Below are 23,103 nucleotides of genomic sequence, written 5' to 3' on the forward strand. Positions count from 1 at the left end.
CACAACAGATGTGCTAGCAGTAGCTGGTTGTGTAATCAGTCGTGCAACAATAAATATAGGAGCTACAGTCATCCGTTGCACAACCAGCCACAGGAAACATGGTAGCTTCCTGCCTTCTGTTGCACAAGCCATTCCGTGAGTACAACTAGTACACCGCTTAGGGAATTTAACTTACCGTAGTGCGGCATTGAATTCCTCCCAGTATTTTCAAACTATGAGCTAGCTGGAAGTGAAGAAAGCCTCTCTGGGAATCTGACCCCTTGTGAAGGAGTCCTTGCATACTTCCACATTTCTCTGCCTCTACAGTTGCAGATGCAAAGCATCACAAGGGCAACACAAGACTCCAGTACTTTCTTATCCAAGAGGAAGCTAAACCTGACAGTGAACATCACACTATTGCACACAGCAGGGGCAGTGCAGTTTCAAAACTACACCTCTATTTTGATCAATAGTAGCTTGTTAGAGAAAAGTGTCTGGAATGGCCAAGTTGGGAATGATCACTGTAATTAGCTTGATTGTAAAAGATGAGCATGTATTGTTCTTCACTGCAGGAAATGACTAGCCAAGAAAAAGGTTAATGGAGAAGTCTTCACGCACATACACTATAAAAGCAATGCTTTTAAAAACCTTAAAAAGTTTCCATTTTGATGATGAAATTGCATCTCTCTCAACAGAGACATGCTACGCTACACTAGTTATTATTAACAAAACAACTCTATCCCAATCGAAAAACAACAACAGTATCAATATTAGAACAAATTTTACCTTTACATTCAAATTTTTTTAACTGCAATGTTGGGTAGGTGACAAGTACTAGATTCAGCATCCAATGCCAGTTCGCCATTAATTTTAAAATGCAATGAATATGCTTGTTATAGCAACAAAACACTGACCAGTAAGATATCCATTTGAGCTACCTTTATGAACCAGTACAGATTTCAAAAAGGTGAGAGATTCTACTGTTCTTGATCCTCTGAAGCTAGGATTTCCAGTCAGGATACAATCATTAGCACCAACAGCAAGATTTCAGTCCTCCATACAGGGGCAAATGGCAAAAGAAAAAGTTTGAAATGTCTGGGGGGTTTTAAATAGCTTATTAAGATGTTAGCATTTGGTACAACAGTTTCATATAATTTATATTTTGGCTGACATGTAAAAGGAGACATAGCCAAAGTCACAATAAATCAAAAACAATTTTAGTCATTTGCTTTCCCCCCCCCCAAGTCCATTATTTTTTAAAAAATTAAAACTGATTTTAAAAGGCTTTTGGTTTGCAACCCAGCGGGAATAGTTGGATGGAAAATATTGAACTTGAAAGGGGGGCGGGGTTCAAGAATATTTCTTTCGTAGTAGCGTTATGGAATCAAAGTTGAAGGCAGACATTGAACACTGTGCCTTTAGAAAGATAAAATGGTTTTGTGGATAATTTCAATGCATTCTCTGATCTCATCCTCCTTGATCACCAGCGGGGGAGCCAATCGGATGATATCACCATGTGTTGGTTTGGCCAGCAGTCCATTGTCACGGAGTCGCAGACACACTTTCCAGGCATCGTAGTCTTTAAAAGAAATCCAAAAACAGAATCAAATATTTGCTTTACAACCAACTGAAGTAAGCATTACAAGGAGCTCAAGGTGGCACAGGTGTTTCTCCTCCTTCCCATTTCCTCATCACAACAATTCTATGAGGTAGGTTAGGCTGACAGATGGCGACTGGTCCATGGTCACCCAGTTTGCTTTTATGACCAAGTGGGGATTTAAACCCCGACCTTCAAGGTCCTAATCCAACACTCTAAGCCACACTACATGAAGGAGATAGGTTGTGGTTTCATTTCCAGACAGGAAATAAATTTGTTCAAAGTCTGTTTAGAAATGGCAGCTTGGACAAATATTTCACCTCTGGCCACAAGAGACCAGATGTGCTCCCACTTTTTAGACAGTACATAAACTTGATTGAACTTGTAATCTTTTTTCAGGAAAAAGCATGTCAAGCTGCCTGGGCTACTACCTATTTACCCCAGTCAGGAGGACTTCAGACTTTTAGAAATTTCTGTTGCGATTGAAACTGTCTAAACCCTATTCCTAGAGCATCCTCAGTTTCAGGTATTTTGGGTCAAAGTTCCCTATTCTCCTTTTGTGTGTATTTTCAAATACTGCCTTTTTTATTCAAAAAAGTAAAAAAGGAGAACAGGATATATACCCCCAAATTATATACCGTATTTTTCGCTCTATAACACGCAGATTTTTTCTCCTAAAAAGGAAGGGGAAATGTCTGTGCGTGTTATGCAGCGAATGTGTGGTCCCTGGAGCCGAAAAATGAGGCAAAAATCAAACCGCGCTTCAGGGAGAAGGGAGCTCCGTGAGAGAGAAAGCTGTTGCTTTCCTGCATTCTGCCTCAGGGTCTTACTGCCCGCCCTCTCTGTTTCCTTGCTGTGTTTGCTCAAACGGAACAAAGAGCAGGGGAAGCCCCTCCCCTCCAGGCAAGAAGAGAGGAAAGCAGAGCGTCCGTCCTTCTATCCTCTCCCTGCTCCGGAGGAACAATGTTTGTGAAGGGAAGAGAGATTACAGGTTCGGCTTAAAATTCTGATTTGACTTCCTGCTTTTTGTTTTTGGAGACACACAGCATTCAAATATGCTTTCTTCCATTTAAAGAGGGAGAGAGAGAGAGAGAGAGAGAGCACACGCTGGCTGGCTTGTGTGGGTGGGTGGGGGGAAACTTTTGCCTTCCTTTCCTCACGTTATAGGCCTCTCCTGCATTCTTAGCCTTCTGTGTTTTTCCTTCCCTCCCCACTTAAAATGTGGTTACAAAGCATGGATCCACATGGATCCTCAGGATCTTTGCATTGGGTCACCCCAAATTCACCATCAGAGCACACAGCATGTCCATGGCTACAGCCTGCCCCCCCCCAAAAAAAAAAATCACGCACCCACTGTTGCCTGGGGCTGCAATGGTGCAAAAACGTGGTTACAAAGCATGGATCCACATGGATCCTCAGGATCTTTGCATTGGGTCAGCCAAAATTCCCCATCAGAGCACATAGCATGTCCATGACTACAGCCTGTCCCCCCCAAAAAAAAATCACGCACCCACTGTTGCCTGGGGCTGCAATGGTGCAAAAACGTGGTTAAAAAGTATGGGTCCACATGGATCCTCAGGATCTTTGCATTGGGTCAGCCAAAATTCACCATCAGAGCACATAGCATGTCCATGGCTACAGCCTGCCCCCCCAAAAAAAAATCACGCACCCACTGTTGCCTGGGGCTGCAATGGTGCAAAAACGTGGTTACAAAGCATGGATCCACAGGGATTCTCAGGATTTTTGCATTGGGTCACCCCAAATTCACCATCAGATCACATGTCTGTGGCCACAGCATGAAGCACAAAAATGATACGTCCACTGTTTCATTCAGAATATTTTTTCCCTTGTTTTCCTCCTCTAAAAACGATGTGCGTGTTATGGTCAGGTGCGTGTTATAGAGCGAAAAATACGGTACCTTTACTCAAACAGCAGCAGCACCTAATTCATTCTGAATGGATATGATATTATGCTATTGCCTCCAAACTGGAACTTGCACAATTCTCTTGCAAAAGTGAAAATGGCCTTGAATCATGTTGAAGTATTGTTAGCGCAGTGTAAAAACAGCCTTACCTTTTGTTTCACGAATAACAATAGCATTTAATAATCCTTTTCCTCTGACACAAGCCACAATATCTGACGGAGTCTTCATAAGCTCATTCCTCAATAAGTTGCCCATGATTTCTGAATTCTTAACTAACTTTTCTTCTTCAATTACCTAAAGCAGTTTGAAACAAAGGTAGGAAAACTGAATGATGGAGGAAGAATCATAAAAATGTAAACATAAGGTTCAGCTTGGCTCTCATCACAAGACCACTACTAACCATAATTATAATTTATAATTACTTATAATTATATTTACTAACAATACACAGTTAACTATAAAATTACAAGTCATAACATGGTACAGATGTAAAAAAGAAGTCTTCAATTATGAAGATGTGAACAAACATACAACACAAAGCAGATATTTGGCTGCTTTTATTCTTAGACAAGTTGAGGGAAATGACTGTGAACATGCAGTTTTCGAGTTATTTAAATACTGCACAGTGTTAGCATAGTCATGCATAGCATTCGTAGACCTTAAACTGATATTTACATACCTCAAGTGCTGCTATGGCCACCCGGCAAGCCAATGGGTTCCCTCCATATGTAGAACCATGTTCTCCAGGTTTAATGGAGAGCATGATTTCATCATCACATAGTACCGCTGAAACCTAAGAACATAAATTCTGCACTGAGACAACATTTACCAAAAACTTAAGAACATTTTTCCTTTGTCCTGCTTCACAACACCACAGAGGTTCCACTAAATTACATGTCTGTAATGTTTTGGCATCACTCTGCATTCAAGACTGTAATTCTGAAAGTCGGGACTGTGTTGGTTTGTTGCTTTGTTTTTATTGATATGTAAAGCAGCTCAGGGAGTGTTTACAGCTAAAAAGTGGGGCAAAAATGCTTTAAACAAACAAACAAACAAATCACTTTGCTGCCTCCCCCCTACGGTTACAGCTGCTGCACAGAGTCTAAGGCAATATTCCTATTTATTTCCCATTGCTTTATAAAGTATGCATTCCTCAGTAAATGCTTTGCAGAATGAACTGCAAGTAGGTACAATTGCCTGCTTACTGTGTTCAGCATTTATTTACCATTTTTAAACTTCTGACTCAGCTCAAAAAGAGTTGCAAAATGCTGGATATGGTACTCAGGCTACTCAGCAGGAAAAGAAATTCTCCGTTTCAAAGCTGTTTTCACCAGACAATCATGTAAGTGGTCTAGAGAACTTAAATGGCCTGATCCTTCAAGACATTTTACTGGATGTGAGAGCCACCGATCTGAACAGACCTTTTTTCCAAATATATACTTAAGATTCCAAACTAAGCAATACTTGTTCAAAAACAAGAGAGTTGTTAAACTACCCAAATGTACAGCTAGTTTCATAATACCATATCACACTTCAAAATGCTTGCTTTGTGCCTAGTTCCCCCGGACTTAGTTAGAAACCTGGAGCAATGTGATGGAGAAATTTCCCTTCCTGAATATGATTATTTACTGTTGTTCTTGCCCAGCTAAATGTATTAACAATGGAGCAATTTCAAGTATTAGAGTACAGTACAGTGGACGCTCGGGTTGCAAACGTGATCCATGTGGGAAGCACGTTCACAACCCACATGTGCGCACGCGCAGGCCGCTATTTGGCGTTTCTGTGCATGCGTAAAGCGTGATTTAGCGCTTCTGCGCATGCACAAGCACTGAAAACCGGAAGTAGCCAGTTCCGGTGCTTCCAGGTTTGGCGCAGTGCACAACCCAAAATCGTGCAACCCGAAGTGTCTGTAACCCAAGGTATGACTGTACCTCAGCTCAGTACCTCTGGGCTGTTACAGGTCTGACCTTGGAAATTCAGAACTGCAGGACCACAATTGATTTGGTCAGCATGCAATCTGCATTACACCCACAGGTTCAGTCCCTGGCATCTCCAGAAGGGACTAGGAGAAAACCCCTTCTGAAACCCTGGATGGTCACTGCCATTCAATGTAGTCAGTACTGAGCTAGATGGATCAATAGTATATCTCAATATAAGGAAGCTTCCTATGTCACCATTTGCTGACCTCTGTCATATTGTAAGAACATGAATCCTGGAAGATAGTCCTAACTGACTCCACTTCATCAATGCTCCTTTCATTAAGCCAGTTTTGTATCTTAAACCTGTTGAAATCTCCAAAAAGCAGTTCAGAACCAGTTGTTTCTCATTCAATATTACTTACAGGATAAACACCTCCAGACAGGGCCTTTCCGAGCAGGATCATATCTGGTCTAACATTTTCATGATCGACAGCCAGCATTTTCCCAGTCCTTGCCAATCCAGTCTGAATTTCATCAGCGATAAAGAGAACCTGTTTTATTTTAAAAGGAGCACATATTCAAGAAGTATTTCCTTGACAAGGAAAGTTCACCCCAAACATCCCTAGCAACTCTCGTCCAAACTACAGAAACTGGTATAATTAAACAACTAGCTCCAATGTTTAACCTCTGCTCAGCATACTGCTATATCACACCACATCTAAATCGCATAACTTTAAAAATTCTAGGCTACATTTGTGCCCACAAGATTCTTTATGGTAGTACAATTTCACAAGCCAAGAATGTCACTTAACAGCCCCTTTAGAACTTTTCATATGAGAGGCCTGAATATCACTTGCATAGCATTATCAGAGTCTCATCATGCACTGGAAAGCATAAAAGAAAATAGCTTCAATCCAGAGAGCCCCTTTAGATCTGCATAGAGAGGGACTTGCTGAATTGTCATTCAATGAGCATTTAGTTTGCTTTGTTCTCCTTTAAAAGAGAAGATTCTCCAAAGCCAAACTCCAAATGAAGATCTTGCAATATGGCTTTCTTGACCCCATTCCTAATCTACATTTACTCTGTCTGATCTATTATGTGGTAAAGTCCAAATGATGTATATGTTTGGAAGCAGGAAGGTCATTATAATCATTCCACTGCTGTACCCCAAGATAAACCAAAATGTTCTATGGAAACAGCCCTATCAGACTGAAAAGCAAAGACAATTTATGAGTTGCCCAGCAGTGGGATAAAGTCCATTTAAAAGGTACACAAAGTATATTACAACCTTGTCGTCTACTTAAGACAGACACAGAACTGATAAGATAGTAAAGTTGAGCAACAGCTCACTTTGGGGAAAAGTGTTTTACCAGGTCAAAACCGACATCATTGGTGAGAAAAACACTGATTTATTTCTAATAATAAAAAACTATACCACTTACTACTGGACCTTTGGAAGATTCAAGTAACTAAATATTAGATTGTGCTAACCAGCAGTGTAAAAAAAATGTTTTTTAAACATATAACAGCATTATACGATTGTTATCTTTGGTCTAAACAAGGCCTGTTGTATTAGTTAAAAGACTTGGCCACTTTCCACAGCTTGAATGTTGTGTTCTTAGCACAGTGACTTACTTACATTATGCTTTGTGCAAAGCTCTCGCACACCTGTGAGGTAACCTTTATCAGGAACAACGACACCAGCTTCCCCTTGAATTGGTTCCACCATGAAAGCTGCTACATTTGGATCTTGAAGTGCACGCTAAGGACAAGTATATTGCAATGAAGAAAGACAGTTACTGAATGCCGTTATGGAGAGATGCAGAACAAGATTTATAACATTCTTTCTCCTAACTTCTGAATGTCTTCACAGAACGGAAGATTGCAACACACCTCAAGAGCTGGCAAGTCATTGTATGGAATTATTTCAAACCCTGGCATAAATGGTCCAAACCCATCATAACTGGAAGGATCTGTAGAACTTGAGACAGCAGACAGCGTTCTTCCCCAGAAGTTGCCAGCTGGGAGGAGGGGTGGGGGGAAAGAATGAACAAAATATATAATGTTCAGTTACGCTATGCAGCCTAGTCAACTCAACAATCCGAAGATGTCGAAAGACACCACATCTTTCTAAAAGGTAGAGATGCTAAAGATGTATCACAGTTGTGTTTAGATCAAGGGTGGGTAACCAGTGGTCCCCTAGATGTTGCTGAACTACAACTCCCATCATCCCACCCAAGATGGCACAGGTATTAAAACCTCCTTGCCCAACTCTGGATTTTAAACAGCATTTAATGTTATGGGAATTGATTCTGTTGAAAATGAATAGCAAAATACAGATCGTTTAATCATTGTTCACCTTGTATGTTTGCCATGTATGCAAGTGCCAAAGAGTTGCAACTTCCCAAAGTTATAACAAAACAGAGTCTTTTACCCAACATGCTTGTCCAGGATGAATGGTTACAGCATGCTGTCTTAACAGAGCCCAGAACACCAACTGCATGAGATTTCAGTTGACCAATACATTTCACAAGCCTAAGCACACTGCCTCAACAGCAAGTCCCTCCAAACTGAACAGGATTCGTTCCCTAATAAGTGATGTTTATGACTGTAGCCCTAATTTGTCAGCACCATATTCCCACCCCACTTTCACCCATGAAAAGAAAGATTAATCTCTTCTCACTTAGGTTTCGGTTCTTTATGGCACCAGAGACAATATAGGATTTGATAAATCGGAAGGTGATGAGGGCACAACTTTGCACATTATTTTAACTTAGTAAAGTGATGAATTCATTACAAGCAACAAACCATTTAACAGGGGTGGGAACTTCAGGTCCAGAAACCCAAAGTGGCTTCTCTGGTCTTTCCACCCAACTCTTGGGACTTTCCCAGAACACATTTTCTCTTCCCTGACCATGCCCATCAATGGCCCTTTTCCTCTCTCATCAAGTGCAGCTGCACTGAAATGTAGCTTACTTTACACAGGTAAGTCACATCCCTTGCTTTGTTCACTTTTTGCCTCTGGCCTCATCCATTGCAAGCATGTGGCTTGGGAAGGAATGCAGCCCTGAGGCTGCAAAAGATTCCCTACTACTTTATAACAGGTTTAAGTAAAAGACACAGAAACTCCATTTTTAATACAAAGGTATTCCTACAGCATGTTGTTTTAAAAACATGCATGATTTAATAATCCAAAGTCTCCAGTACCTTTGTTATGCCCACCTACAAGTTCTTGTAATATTTAAAACTCTGACGTACCTGCGAAAAGTATCTTTGCCTTGTATTTGGGAATTCCTTTCACTGTATATGCCCACTTGCGAGCCAGTTTACACGCTGTTTCTCCAGCCTCCACTCCTAAAATAAGAGAGCAGGTGGAACCAGGAGAGGGGTGGAAGAGAAGGAGAACTCATTACTATCAAAAGCCACATGGTGGACTATTGCGGAAGTATGCCATGCAGAGTAGGCAGGGTAAGAGCCTAGGGCCCTGGAAGTGTGGGAAGGTACAGATAAAAGCAGTGTGATGTTATCAAGAAGCTGAGTTCTGCTGGAACTCTGCACATGCCTTGGAACCATGCTTATACTTTGGCAGTGTTATTACAAAGTAAGAGAAAAAGAAACATTGACTTAAGCTAAACAACCTCCTATAGCAGCAGCAAGAGCATGGCCCCACAGCAGCCTTCCTGCCCCGCCCCCCCCCCACTGTACTTGCTCGAAATTCTGAATACATCCTTGAGCTGAAAAAGGTTGGCGACACAGCACTTTGTGTGCAACTGATTTCCAAACACACAGGAAGCAAACCCAAATTTCAGGGATCCACAACTGTTCTCTCTAGCTTCCCATTTAGGTGACAAAAGCTGTCCGTTCACATGCTTTTTTGGAAAACAGAACAGAAAGCATTACCTGTGTTCATTGGAAGCACTTTGTTGTATTTGAACATTTTTGTGATATACTCTTCATATTCGCCAAGTACATCATTGTAAAACGCTCTTGAGGTAAGGGTAAGTTTGTCACACTGGGCTTTCAGAGCAGCTACAATCTTTGGGTGACAATGGCCTTGATTGACAGCACTGTAAGCACTTAAGAAATCGAAGTATTTTCTGCCTTCTACATCCCACACATAAACACCTGGGGGGTGGGGTTAGACAAGCAGAGGTACAATATTAGGAGAATATTATCAATTGATATATCACACACACAAACCTCTGGTGACATATAAAACAAAAAAATAATGTTGATCATTTATTGTTTTTAGAATTGAGGCATAGGGTGAATGATGCAACTGATTAAGTCATTCAACTGCTAAAAAACATCGTATAATATTTGGCTAAATAAAAAAGCAGCACTTCAGTATAGATATACTACATAAACGGAATGGCTGCTTTAGCAAAACTGAACAGGAATGACACAAAGTACAGAATTCACATTTCTCAACTTCCTATACGTACTTTTTGGCACAGTTACCTATGCATTTTCTGTGACTGTAAGATCACTGGCTAAGTGATTTTGTGTCAAGCGCTGTAGTAGTACTGAGAAAAGATTGACACCTGAAAATACAAAAGTATTATCTGTGCAATGCGGGGGTAGGGATAAACTTCATTCTCTTGCCTTGAAAATGGGCTGTCTGGTGCTGCATTTTCCCCAAGGTAGTCCTGCTAGCACAAGCCAGAGGTTACATTTTTGGCACAGCCTAGGGCAATCTGCTCATGCTGACTTTAGCTATTAAAGACTTGTAGCCATTTCATATAGATATCAAATGTGTTTACCAGGCACAGCTTCATAAGCACAGGAATGAATAGCTAGCTTCCAAAATGACCATCATTTGGGTCACACTGACTTTTCACCCACACTGTTCAACATGCACCTTCTAAGGTAGATCAGGTAATATGCATTTGAGAACAAAATCTCTTTGTAGGCCAACAGTATAAAACTATGGAAAGGCTGTTTTATTTTCAAACTTCCTAGGTGAGAGCGAGACTCCATGCCTGCGCCCATCTGCCACAAGTGCTATGCCAAGGCAGGCTGTCAGATGCCAAGACAATAAAACTGCCTGCTTCTCCTCATGGAAGCATGAGGTATACTTTGTACTTTGCTACACTTAGCCAGCTACCAAACACATGTTCAGGAAGATAATACTAACCTAAGAAGCTGCTAATTTGCAAATGCAAACCGGTAAAAGTGTTGACCTGAAAACAGTTTCCAAACGCTTGTTTTACAAGCTTTAATCTTGCATTATGAGGTTACATAGTAGCAAGGAAACAGACTTTGAGACCATTTGCGCTTCTAATTAGGCTAAATAGACATTCCCTTGATTTGGTGAAGCTTGTCAAAAGTAATAAAAGTTCAGCAACCTTGTAGATCAGGTGGTAAGTATGCTAAACAGTTGGTGCCCTAAGGTCAGGATAGTCTAGTGATATATGCACTGGGGAGACGCCAAAAATAAAGAATGCTAACAGAGCGCTACCAAAGATAGACATTAGAATTATTTAGATTAGGGGTGTGAAAGCTGCAGTCCATGGGCCAGATGTGGTGCTCCAGGCCTCCCCATTTGGCCTACTAGGCCATTTCACCCCAAGCCATTCTCAACTGCCTCACACCTGCCCCATCAGTGTGGCTGGGGCAGGTAAGGGCAAGCTGATTTAGGTACACAAGTGAGCTTCCTGTGGAGAACCAGTAGGCACAGCTGATCCCTGCAGAAAGCAGGTTCGAACTTACCTCCCATCCACTGAGTTCAAGCCTGCTTTTCAGAGGCTTCCAAGCACTGAACAGGGCTCTCTGCAAGCCATGTATGATGCTTTGAAGTCACTATCTCCCTCTATCCCAGCAGACCACATTTGACAGATGGGCTGGGCCACCACTACCCCCTATTGATCACCTGACGTCATTAGAGGGAGAGAAAGACCTTGGCCACCAGATCCCTGGTTTACATTAAGGCAGGTTTTAAAATTTCAAATGCTATCCATTGCGCCCGGAACTGAAGGCAACATAAACCAAAGAACTGCAGAAAATAAAGGCAATATAAAAGAGCAGTAAGTTTTTATAACAATACACACCACACTGAATGCAGTATGATCTGCTGTTTTTTATATACAACTAAATGGAAATGTGGTGAATACTTAAAAGAAATATAACAACCAGATAAATTTCCAAGTAGGGCTAGATATATGAGCAGCAGCTAAAAATAACTAGAAGAGGGGTGGTAACTAAGGAGATGCAGCAAAGCTTAAACAAGAACCCATGGAGGGATGTGTGGGGAAGTCAATGAATAAATGGTAAGTGATGATAACTGTATAATGTATGTATAATATATATATATATATATATATATATATATATATATATATATATATATATATATATATATATGCAGGTTTTGGTGTCTTCGGGTGTCTTCCCGTGTAAGAGTCGGGGTGTCTGTGCGACGTTTCGACGAGGTCTCACTCGTCATCTTCAGGCTGGTGCTTTCGGCTTCTTGTTACTGGAACAGAGCAGAATCTGGTGTTTGAGTTCCTATAAATACTGTTGAGGGGTGTGGTGTATAGCCTCCAACGTTCTGGGCAGAGAGGAAGTTCCTAGATTAGTGTGCCTTTTCTTCTTTTGTTCCTTAATTAATTAATTAATTAAATTAATTAATTAATTAAGTAATTAAGGAACAAAAGAAGAAAAGGCACACTAATCTAGGAACTTCCTCTCTGCCCAGAACGTTGGAGGCTATACACCACACCCCTCAACAGTATTTATAGGAACTCAAACACCAGATTCTGCTCTGTTCCAGTAACAAGAAGCCGAAAGCACCAGCCTGAAGATGACGAGTGAGACCTCGTCGAAACGTCGCACAGACACCCCGACTCTTACACGGGAAGACACCCGAAGACACCAAAACCTGCATTCCTGTACCCGTGAAAATCTACGAAAGCATATATATATATATATATATATATATATATATATATAGTGTGACATTTTTATGCTCAGAACTCTCAAGCATCCTAGGTTTTAAAGCAGGTCAGGGAACCTGCCGTTCTCCAGACATTAAAAGGTAAAGGTACCCCTACCCGTACGGGCCAGTCGTGTCCGACTCTAGGGTTGTGCGCCCATCTCACTTAAGAGGCTGGGGGCCAGCGCTGTCCGGAGACACTTCTGGGTCATGTGGCCAGTGTGACGAAGCTGCTCTGGCAAGCCAGCACCAGCGCAGCACACGGAAATGCCGTTTACCTTCCCGCTATAAAGCGGTACCTATTTATCTACTTGCACTTAAGGGTGCTTCCGAACTGCTAGGTAGGCAGGAGCTGGGACCGAAAGACGGGAGCTCACACCACCGCGGGGATTCAAACCACCGACCATATGATCGGCAAGCCCTAGGCGCTGAGGTTTTACCCACAGCGCCACCTGCGTCCCCTGACATTACTGGACACCAACTCCCAGCATCCCTAGACAGCATGGCCAAGAGTCAGACATGATTCCCCGCCCCTAGTTTAAAGGCAATTATGCCACCTCTCCTGAGTTGGTCTCAAATGCCAAGCAGCACTCAGTGAGCCAGAAATAGAGGAGCAGGCACAGATTAATTCAGCCAGTGACAGCTGCAGGCTGCTTCTCACAACTCTTTGCAAAATACTTACCCTATGCATCATCAGGGAATGAAAGACCGGCAAACCATGTACACAAGGCTATGCCTGCTGCTGCCTATATTTTGAATTCAACATGCTTCTGTCCTGTTCAGACAACTAGGATAGTTCTCACATCTGCATATTGCACAATGCTGGCTAAGAGGAAGTTACTTTTAACTTAATCACCAAACCACCATAGGAGAACTGTGGAACTAGACTATACAAATGACTGCCCCTACATTAAATACAAAGGGGAAGGTACCCCTGACCATTAGGTCCAGTTGTGGATGACTCTGGGGTTGCACGTTCATCTCGCTCTATAGGCCGAGGGAGCCGGCGTTTGTCCACAGACAGCTTCCGGGTCATGTGGCCAGCATGACTAAGCCGCTTCTGGCGAACCAGAGCAGTGCACAGAAACGCCGCTTACCTTCCTATTGTACCTATTTATCTTCTTGCACTTTGATGTGCTTTTGAACTGCTAGGTGGGCAGGAGCTGGGACCAAACAACAGGAGCTCACCCCCTCACGGGGACTCGAACTGCCGACCTTCCAATCGGCAAGCCCTAGGCTCTGTGGTTTAGACCACAGCGCCACCCGCGTCCCTTCCTACATTAAGAACCATTATATGCCTCCCCACACCCTGACAAATGCCAACTTCCTCTCTCTCCTTGGAATCTTCTTGAAACTGTTTAGGAGAGGCCGACCCATAAGAAAAGGAGGGGGGAAGAGAAACTATCTTCCCCAGGAAGATAGTAGTAACAGTGTTTTCTTTCTTCTGAGTTAACACGGTCAGGAAAACAGCTGAGATTACACATACACAGCAGCCAGAGTATCCCACATTTCCGTTCCCAAAGAAGCATCATTGTTGCAGTGATGATACAAATGATCCTTGCCACTGGAAAGCATTAAAGTGAATGGGTGAGTTAAGCTATCCCTTACCTAGGAACCTATTGGAAAGATTAAAAGTACATACCTTTTCCTTTTTCAAGAGCAACAGGGAGCGGGTGGTAGTTATGTGCACCATACTTGGCCTCACGCTCAAATATGTAGTCGGATGATGGCGGGCCTTGGACTGTTTTCTTAGTTGCAACTGACGTAGCTGAACTCACTGAAGCATGAACGCCTCGACAGAGAACGCCGAACGACTGCCGATGGGCCAGTTTAGAAAACATGGTTACAGTGCGCTGAAGGTCTGAAAAAAGAAAAAATGGCACATAGGGAATTGGGTCAGAATCATGAAACTCAAGGGGACGCTCGCTTCAACACCACACTGCAAACAAAACCTATACAAATAGTTATGATTACATGCAGGATTTTGAGAGGGCCTTCTTACATAGACAAAGCATTTCAACACAGAAACCTAGATCCTAGTGCACTATTAAAAATTCTCCACAGAACAGCTGATATGATCTTCATGAGGTAGACACAGACTTTGCACAGCTAAGCTAGAAAACATGGGACAACACGGTAGACCCAAACCCAAGTTCCCAACCCAAGAGTCTGTCTTACATGCAACACACAACAAAACATACTCTTGCTAAGGTACATGCCTTTCCCATTAGGTGTGAGTTCACGCCAGGATGAGTCATGGAAAGTTGCATCACACCAAGCCTGTCAGTTAAAAGCTTTGGTATGCTTAAGTTACCTTGGGATATCTCACAGTCAACATCCAGATTTGTGCTCAGCTTATAGCAAGGCCTTTCTCAGTCCATTCCTTCTTGGCCAACATTCTGAGGGCCACATGCCAGTGGTGCGCAGGGCCAGAGGCAAAACTGGGAGGAGCAATAGGTGTCGACCACACAAGAGTTGGAGGCTTATATCGACACGCATACACCAACCTACATTATTGCAATTCAAGAACATATTCCAGCCAAGCAACACTCAAAGAGGGTGCAGAGAAGGGCCCGGGAGGTATGTGCCTTGTGGAGAGTCCTGAGAGCTGGACAGAGAGGCCTCAAGCTCCTAGACCTGAGGTTCCCCATATCTGACCTACAGCTTGAAGACCAGTATTGCCAGTTCTCATCACTATGTTCCAAGCTCTGAGTCATGAAAGAACTATTGCATAGGCCCTGCATCTTGAAAACCAACATGTAAGATGCTGTGCTAGAGGATTTTCTATAGCATTTTCAATTATCAAATGTTTTTCACAGTTGGTCACATAGCAGCAGATAAAACACCATGAGAACTTAACAAAAAAATCATAATCCCAAGTGCCTAGTTGCTTTGATTCTTAAAGTCCTGATGCAGGGATTAGAAATATTTTTCCAGGCTGCTGAACTCTACTGCAAATGTTCCCCTGTGGAGCTTTTAAAGAACAATTAATCTGAGTTACAATACAACCCTTGTCACCAGAGCATTGCAACACTGACAGCAGACAGACTAATCTTCAATATAAATAAGACCTACTTTTACCTTTCAGTATCATTCGGTTCATAAGACCAAAGGGGATTGTTGTTGTGGTTTTTTAAAAATGGTTTATGCAAGCGTTTGAAGAACTAAGCAAAACCATACATATACAGACCTCTGCTCAACCATTACTAGATGGTTCAGTCAAAAGACAGGTAATCCTATGCCATTGTGTGTGTGCTGATTAACTGCTTGTCATATTAAACATGAAACAGAATATATTGGCCAAGGAAAAGAAAAGCTCTAAAAAAAAATATTAACTCTTCCCCCATCCTAAAAAAAAGTGACTTTACCAGATGCTTATACTCAATTTTTATAAGCTGTTTAAGGAGCATCCCTCACAGTGGAGCGGGAAAGTAAAACACATTTCTAGGAGTGAAGCCTACAAAAGCTTGATTCTTTAATGTACTTGCAAGGGAATAAGGCCCATTGAACATTGAAAGACCTGTTTCCAAGCAAACATACATAGAACTGACAGTTGTTAGTATCCTACCATTCCAGCATACAAAGATGACACATAGCTTTTCTAATTCATAGAATCATAAGAGCTGGAAGGGACCCAAGGGTCATCTAGTCCAACCCCCTGCAATGCAATGCAGGAATCTCAGCTAAAGCATCCATGACAGATGACCATGTTGTACAGGAAGAGTCAATAGCTACTTCTGTTAATATTGACAGTATTCTGTTAATATTCTGTTAATATTGAATATTCTGTTAATATTCTGTTAATATGTTAATGGAGTTCCAATGTGACATTTAGAAATTTCACCCCCCAAAATAGCAAGTATTGCACTACATAAGATTTGGATAGGACCCAGATTTAAAATTGCATCACTGAAAGCTTGCAACAGGATGAACTTCTCAATGATAGGACTATACAGGCCTGGCCCACTACACACCCCTCACGGGGAGAAAAAGCTAGCTTGCTTAATTAGCATATACAAGAAATACCGTATTTTTCGGCCCATAAGACGCACCGGCCCATAAGACGCACCTAGATTTTTTGGGGGGAAATAAAGGAAAAAAATTTTATTTCCCCCCCAGGTGCGCTGCGCTACACCAGGAGCTTGGGGCGTGCGGAGCTCAGCGCGCCCCAAGCTTCTGCGTGCCGGCAAGGTCTCCGCTAGCGTGGGAGAGCCGGGCGCCTCTCCCAGGGCTAGCGGACCCCTGCGCTAATCCAGAAGCTTGGGGCGAGCTGAGGTCAGCGCGCCCCAAGCTTCTAGGTGCGCGCAAGCAGTCCGCTGCCGCCCCAAGCCTCGCGCATCCGGCAGGAGGTCCCACCGGGTGCGCGAGGCTTGGGGCGGCAGCGGACTGCTCGCGCGCACCTAGAAGCTTGGTCCACTGCCGCCCCAAGCGTCGCGCACCCAGCAGGAGGTCCCACCGGGTGCGCGAGGCTTGGGGCGGCAGCGGACTGCTCGCGCGCACCTAGAAGCTTGGTCCGCTGCCACCCCAAGCCTCGCGCACCCGGCAGGAGGTCCCACCGGGTGCGCGACGCTTGGGGCGGCAGCGGACTACTCGCGCGAACCTAGAAGCTTGGTCCGCTGCCGCCCCAAGCCTCGCGCACCCGGCAGGAGGTCCCACCGGGTGCGCGACGCTTGGGGCGGCAGCGGACTGATCGCGCGAACCTAGAAGCTTGGTCCGCTGCCGCCCCAAGCCTCGCGCACCCGGCAGGAGGTCCCACCGGGTGCGCGAGGCTTGGGGCGCCAGCGGACTGCTCGCGCGCACCTAGAAGCTTGGTCCGCTGCCGCCCCAAGCCTCGCGCACCCGGCAGGAGGTCCCACCGGGTGCGCGAGGCTTGGGGCGGCAGCGGACTGCTCGCGCGCACCTAGAAGCTTGGTCCGCTGCCGCCCCAAGCCTCGCGCACCCGGCAGGAGGTCCCACCGGGTGCGCGAGGCTTGGGGCGGCAGCGGACTGCTCGCGCGAACCTAGAAGCTTGGTCCGCTGCCGCCCCAAGCCTCGCGCACCCGGCAGGAGGTCCCACCGGGTGCGCGAGGCTTGGGGCGGCAGCGGACTGCTCGCGCGAACCTAGAAGCTTGGGGCGTGCGGAGCTCAGCGCGCCCCAAGCTTCTAGGTGCGCGCAAGCAGTCCGCTGCCGCCCCAAGCCTCGCGCACCCGGTGGGACCTCCTGCCGGGTGCGCGAGGCTTGCAGACACTCGCCCGAAGCAGGGGGAGCCCTCCCGAGGACTCCCCGTGCTTCGGGCGACAGGCTGCCGCCCCAAGCCTCGCGCCCCCGATGGGACCTCCTGCCGGGCGCGCGAGGCTTGCAGGCATTCGCCCCATAAGACGCACCCCGATTTCCCCTTCATTTTTGGAGGGGAAAAAGTGCGTCTTATGGTGCGAAAAATACGGTAAGTGCTGGTTTTAGAAAGAGGCAAATTTATGGTTTATTAAAATACTATGAATCTAACTGCAACTGCTGTGATACTTACTGTCACTTCCTAACCTTGGGAAGTGTGACGAGTTGCCTTTGAAACCCTTCTCATAAGGCAACAGCACACAAAAGATGAGCCAGTAATCCGTTTTGAGAATACTCAGATTTTATATTTTCTGTTCGTATATACATTTTTACTTGTACTGTAATGATTTTGGAAGAATGTTCTGAATCTGCTGATTATAAAGGCATTTTGAATGAGAAGTAAATCCATCCAAACTGGTGCTTTCTCAGGTCCATTTTCTTATTTAATCCTTTTAGCTTTACAGCCTAGTTACCAGATTCATCTCACTGCCAAATATTTACAGACACATCACTACATGCAAATAATGGAAACAAGGATAGTGACACACATGGGTAAAGTGCAAGAAAGCAAGGTTTTTGGGTGTCCAAAAATCCGGGGGGGGGGGGAGCATCTTAGCAAGGAAAGGACACCTGCCCAGTGGAACTGAGAATAGTCAGGCTAGAAACATACGATATTTCTTCAGAGAGCTAGCATCAGTAAACAAGAGACACTTGCTTGAGGCATATATACCCATCCCACTTTTGCCTTCTGAAACAGGTTTTGCATGCTTCATGTTGGTTTAAAAACCCACAGAAGCCTGTTTGACAAAACCCTAGTAGGACAAAAAAAAAGTGTTTATGAGAGAGATGGAGAACTTGCAGTCCTCCAGATGTTGCTGGACTACAACTCCAATTATCCCTTAGCATTGACTGTGCTGGCTGCAGTTGGTGGCAGTTGGCAGTCTAGCAACATCTGGAAGGCCCAATGTTCACCATATAGGGTTTATTACATGGGTAGTAATGGTGGGAAGAACAAAACAGGAACTCTGCACAGTTTTGATTGCCATGCCTCAAAAGGAACCTTGTGGAGTTGGAAAAGATGTGTCTCTTTAAAAGCAGTTTAAACCAAATCATGGAGGATAAGGTTGACAATGATAGTTGTGTACTACTTCTGCTGTTGGATGCATTATGCCTCTGAATACCAGTTGCTGGACAGCATGAGTGGGAAGGGTGCTAGTATGCTCACACCCTGCTTGACAACATCCCATAGACATCTAGTTGGTCTTTGTGAGAGAAGCATGTTGGATCAGATTGGCCTTTGGCCTGAACCTACAGGGATCTTCATATGCCTCTTCTAGACCAGTTTGCTCTTAAAAGCTGTAGTCTATTCCACCTCAAGTTTCCGTTGTACTGTGCCAGAAAACTACTAACAGTGCACTCCTATACATGTCTACTCAGAAGCAAGCCCCATGGGACTAATGCCTGGGTGAGTGTGCATATATTTCCTTTGCTACCCACTTTATTTACTCTCAAGGAAACCAGAAAAAGCCAGGGGCCTCCTTTAGCTGAGATCTTGTACCAGCAGGGTTTTACGGCTCTGCAAAAATGGAAGAAGTGAAGAGGGCCATCAAGGCTCTCTAAGAAGGAGAAATGAATGATGGAGACTTATTAAACTTGGAACACGGAATACATCATAAAACAAACCAATTGTGCGCGCGCGCACACACACACACCCTCCGACATGCAGATTTTGAAAAGGCAGAGGATGTGTGATAAGGCTTCACGTACCCACCGCAGGCTGAAGGGTGCTGTGCGCACATTTCTAAGCAAAGACAATCTGGGGCTAAAGCGCAGGAAGAAGCCAGGGTTTGCGCACGCCCGTTGAAGCCGGTCGGGCAAACATACATACACTCTGTGCATGCTCAGACACACAGCGTCCCAGTTACATGCGCCAGAGCAGCCCGCGGGTCTCCAGCGGAGCTGAGGATCCAAATTATGTTGGGGAGGCTCGTGGGAGGGGACGGACGACAAAGCAGTCAAAGGGGAAGAGAGCCAAAGGGCGCCCATAGGAGGGAAAGCGCTGCATGGCCAGGGCCTCGCTCCAGCCCGACGGCCGCCGCCCGCTTCCCCATCCTCACGGGCATGACGGGGTGCAGCAGCCGCGGAAGGGGGTCTCTCCGAGGGAACAAGCAGGCGGCCGGCCGGCCGACTCCTCCCCACGCCCACCGGGCCTCCCTCCCACCGCCGCGCTACCTTCCCGATGCGACTCTCCTCCGCTCCGGCGAGAAAGGGCAAGCGCGGCTTCCTCGGCCGCCTGTCACAGCTCAAAAGACCGGCCACGTCACAAGCCCCCCCTGGCAAGACGCGCCGGCGCCGGCGCGCCCCATTGGCCTCCCCTGCACGCCGCGCCCAATCACGGCGCGGCGAAGGCGCCTCCCCCGGAAGAGCTCGCTCGCTATGAGCTGCCTGCTTGTCCCCACCTCTGCCGCTCATTGATCCTCTTCGGTGCATTCCTAGCGCCGCTCTCGACCAATCAGGGTTTGCGCGTAGGATTCTTTGGGTTCCTCCTGGGCGCCTCGCTGCCTCTTTCCTTCTTGCCTTTCCGATACAGATTAATGATCAAGCCTACCTAAAGCATCCGTGATAGATGGCCATCCAAACTCTGCTTAAAAACCTCCAAGGAAGGAGAGTCCATCACATGCTGAGGATATTAATTTTGTCTAGACATATTTTAGATAAATAAGGCCCTGTATGTTCAGTTGATTAGACTTATTCCTCCAATGGTAGGTAGTTATTTCTAGATCCAGATTTTCTTGGGCACCTGAGTTTAAAAGAAGAAGGGGAAAGTTCCACAAATTTGAAAGAAACCATAGAAAAGGAGGAGTTGAAGTGCAAAATCAATGAACGGAATAAGCGTTCAACACCCTTCCCGTTTCCTGTTCCTCTGAGGCTGCTTTTCTCTAGGAACAATGACAGGGTTTTGCCACACGTTCCTGTTTCTGCACTTCAACTCCAATCTCATCTTTTTTAAAATAAAAAAACCTGATCCAGAGATACATTCATAGAGAATGGGTAGCTAAATCCAAGGCTAAAGAAAGATGATAGGAATACCAGCTGGTGGGGACAGATAAGAAGCAGAGGTGTGAATAGGAGAATGGGGACAAAACTAGAATTTAGGTGGCTCTGGCTCTGCCAACTACAGTGGTTCCTCGGGTTAAGAACTTAATTCGTTCTGTAGGTCTGTTCTTAACCTGAAACTGTTCTTAACCTGAGGTACCACTTTAGCTAATGAGGCCTCCCGCTGCTGCCACCGCGCTGCTGCGCGATTTCTGTTCTCATCCTGAAGCAAAGTTCTTAACCCAAGGTACTATTTCTGGGTTAGCGGAGTCTGTAACATGAAGCGTCTGTAACCTGAAGCGTCTGTAACCTGAGGTACTACTGTATTGGTCTCCCTTGTACCCTACAAGTACCAATGAAGAGGAACCACCACTGTTAAGAAATAAGGGCTGCTGCTCTCGTGCCAACTTGCTTCTGTGCTTCCAAGATTCACATGGCTGAACACTGGCAAGCAGGGAGCAGGACAAGAAAGAACTTTGGTCCAGTTAATGAGGGATCTTCTGTACTTAACCTGCCTGCCACTGACCTCGAAAGAGCATCTGATGTGTCTGGAAAGGGAGTGAAGTGTTTTGAGCAGTGTTTCCTTCCACACCACCCTGCTCTGTCACCATTCAATTGGTTAATTATAAATCGGACAACATGCATTTAAAGGCAAACCTACGAAATTTGCAGTTTTCAAAACAATATGCCAATTGAAAGAGAGCCATCCTTAGAAATTCACACTTCTCTGACTTTTGCAATGCATTTCTCCAGACAAGTAATATGTACAAACAAATGCATAAATTTGGCTAAAGCACAGCTTGACCCTTTGCAGATCATCACTAACTTTTTTCCTGGCATTATTGGAACACTGTTTTCCTCTATATAGAAAGATTATCAACATCTACTAATGAATAAATATCAACAATACACATTAATAACAGTTGTCAACCTAATATGTTTTCTCTTAAAAAAATACCACACACACACATATATCTAATACACACAAAGTACTTGATCTGTTTTACTATCTTACTATTTTATTTTGCAATTGGTCATGTTAGAAACCAGAACAGATATAAGAAAACACTATCCCACTTAGCAGTGAGGTGAAGCTGGAAGGGCAAGCCATGGTGGTACTTACAAAGCAAATGCCAGTAAAAATAGTATAAATCTTTCTTCTTTTCACTTATAAATCTTCTTCTTCTTGCCATCATTTCCCTCTCCTCATATAATTCATTATATTATTCCTATGTATTTTTAACCTACAATTCATCATATAATCCCAAGGTGGATCTCTTCCATCCTCCATATTTTTTCATTATCTATTTCCATTTCGCTGTTTCCTCTCTTTACCTTTTCCCATCTCTGTGCCTTTTCTTCCAGCCTTGACCTTACTTGGCTTCTTGGCACCTGGTTTCTTGGTTTCTGCCAACCTGGCAGTGCTCCATGGCCATGAGGTAACACATGTGTGTTCTGCTGATAAATAAATCACTCCACCTCCAGCCCGACAAAAATACGTCTAAGAACCTTTGTGATGTGTGAGAAATCCTCAGTTCACCTTCCTGTGAGAATATAATAGATTACGAGACTTTACACTGAGCCAGATGAACAGCACAATCTTAGACATGCCTTTTGATTGAGTTCAATTGGGTGTATTCTCAGGTAAACATATATGAATTGCAGTGTTAGGGAAGTTAACCTCTTGGTCCTGCTCAGGGCTGTGGACCCATTGGCTCTGCAGCTGTTGTTGAACTCCAATGAGTAGGGATGATGGGAGTTGTGGTCCAGCAACATCTGGAGGGGGCAAAGTTCCCCCAGTCCTGAGCCAGCTGCTTTCTCCCTTTTCAGCAGGGTCAAATCACTCCATTAGGACAACTGGGTTCTCTTTCTTCATCTGTTCCAACTGTAGCAAATGTAAACGGCCATACTCACAGCAGTTGTGTGGGTGTATAATATTTTCTAGCACCGGAAATCAATAAATTAGAAAGAACGGGATAAAAGAAAAATGATTATAAAATGGGGGGGGGGACCTGCTCCAAAGGCAGGAAGAGAAGAGAAGCCTTGCTGGATTTTTGATACTTTTCTTAAAGGCCTATGAAAAGATTAAGTTCTACTAAGGTAATTTTACAGAAGGGTAACTGTGTTCCAGCAAAAAAACAAAACCCTGCAAAGAGACTTGTGGTACCTTAAAGTCTAGCACATTTATTACAGCATACACTATTGTGGACTACAATGCACTCCTGAGTTGCAGGTACAGTAGTACCTTGAGTTAAGGACTTAATTCGTTCTTGAGGTCCGTTCTTAACCTGAAACTGTTCTTAACCTGAGGTACCACTTTAGCTAATGGGGCCTCCCGCTGCC

General features: G+C 44.4%; 1 protein-coding gene across 1 annotated transcript; it reads right to left on the reverse strand.

The window, feature by feature from the left end:
- Positions 1-903: 903 nt before the first annotated feature.
- OAT (ornithine aminotransferase) lies at positions 904-20,037 on the reverse strand. The gene is made up of 10 exons (XM_082222789.1): positions 19,897-20,037; positions 13,996-14,214; positions 9,320-9,544; positions 8,678-8,773; positions 7,313-7,440; positions 7,059-7,181; positions 5,842-5,970; positions 4,180-4,293; positions 3,650-3,794; positions 904-1,558 (listed from the first exon to the last, which is right to left on the reverse strand). The coding sequence occupies exons 2-10, from the start codon at positions 14,192-14,194 to the stop codon at positions 1,398-1,400; spliced, it is 1,320 nt and encodes a 439-aa protein (XP_082078915.1). The 5' UTR covers positions 14,195-14,214; positions 19,897-20,037; the 3' UTR covers positions 904-1,397.
- Between the last annotated feature and the right edge of the window lie 3,066 nt (positions 20,038-23,103).

Source organism: Podarcis vaucheri (genome assembly GCF_965113315.1).
Source record: "Podarcis vaucheri genome assembly, chromosome: 5".
Classification (NCBI taxonomy): Eukaryota; Metazoa; Chordata; class Lepidosauria; order Squamata; family Lacertidae; genus Podarcis; species Podarcis vaucheri.

Excerpts from the sequence above, each read along its gene's own strand:
- OAT (XM_082222789.1), bottom strand. The coding sequence starts at position 14,194 with ATGTTTTCTAAACTGGCCCATCGGCAGTCGTTCGGCGTTCTCTGTCGA. Across the intron at positions 8,774-9,319 it reads AGTGCTTCCAATGAACACAG|GAGTGGAGGCTGGAGAAACA; the intron begins GTAATGCTTTCT and ends CTCTTATTTTAG. Across the intron at positions 4,294-5,841 it reads TGTCTGGAGGTGTTTATCCT|GTTTCAGCGGTACTATGTGA; the intron begins GTAAGTAATATT and ends TTATGTTCTTAG.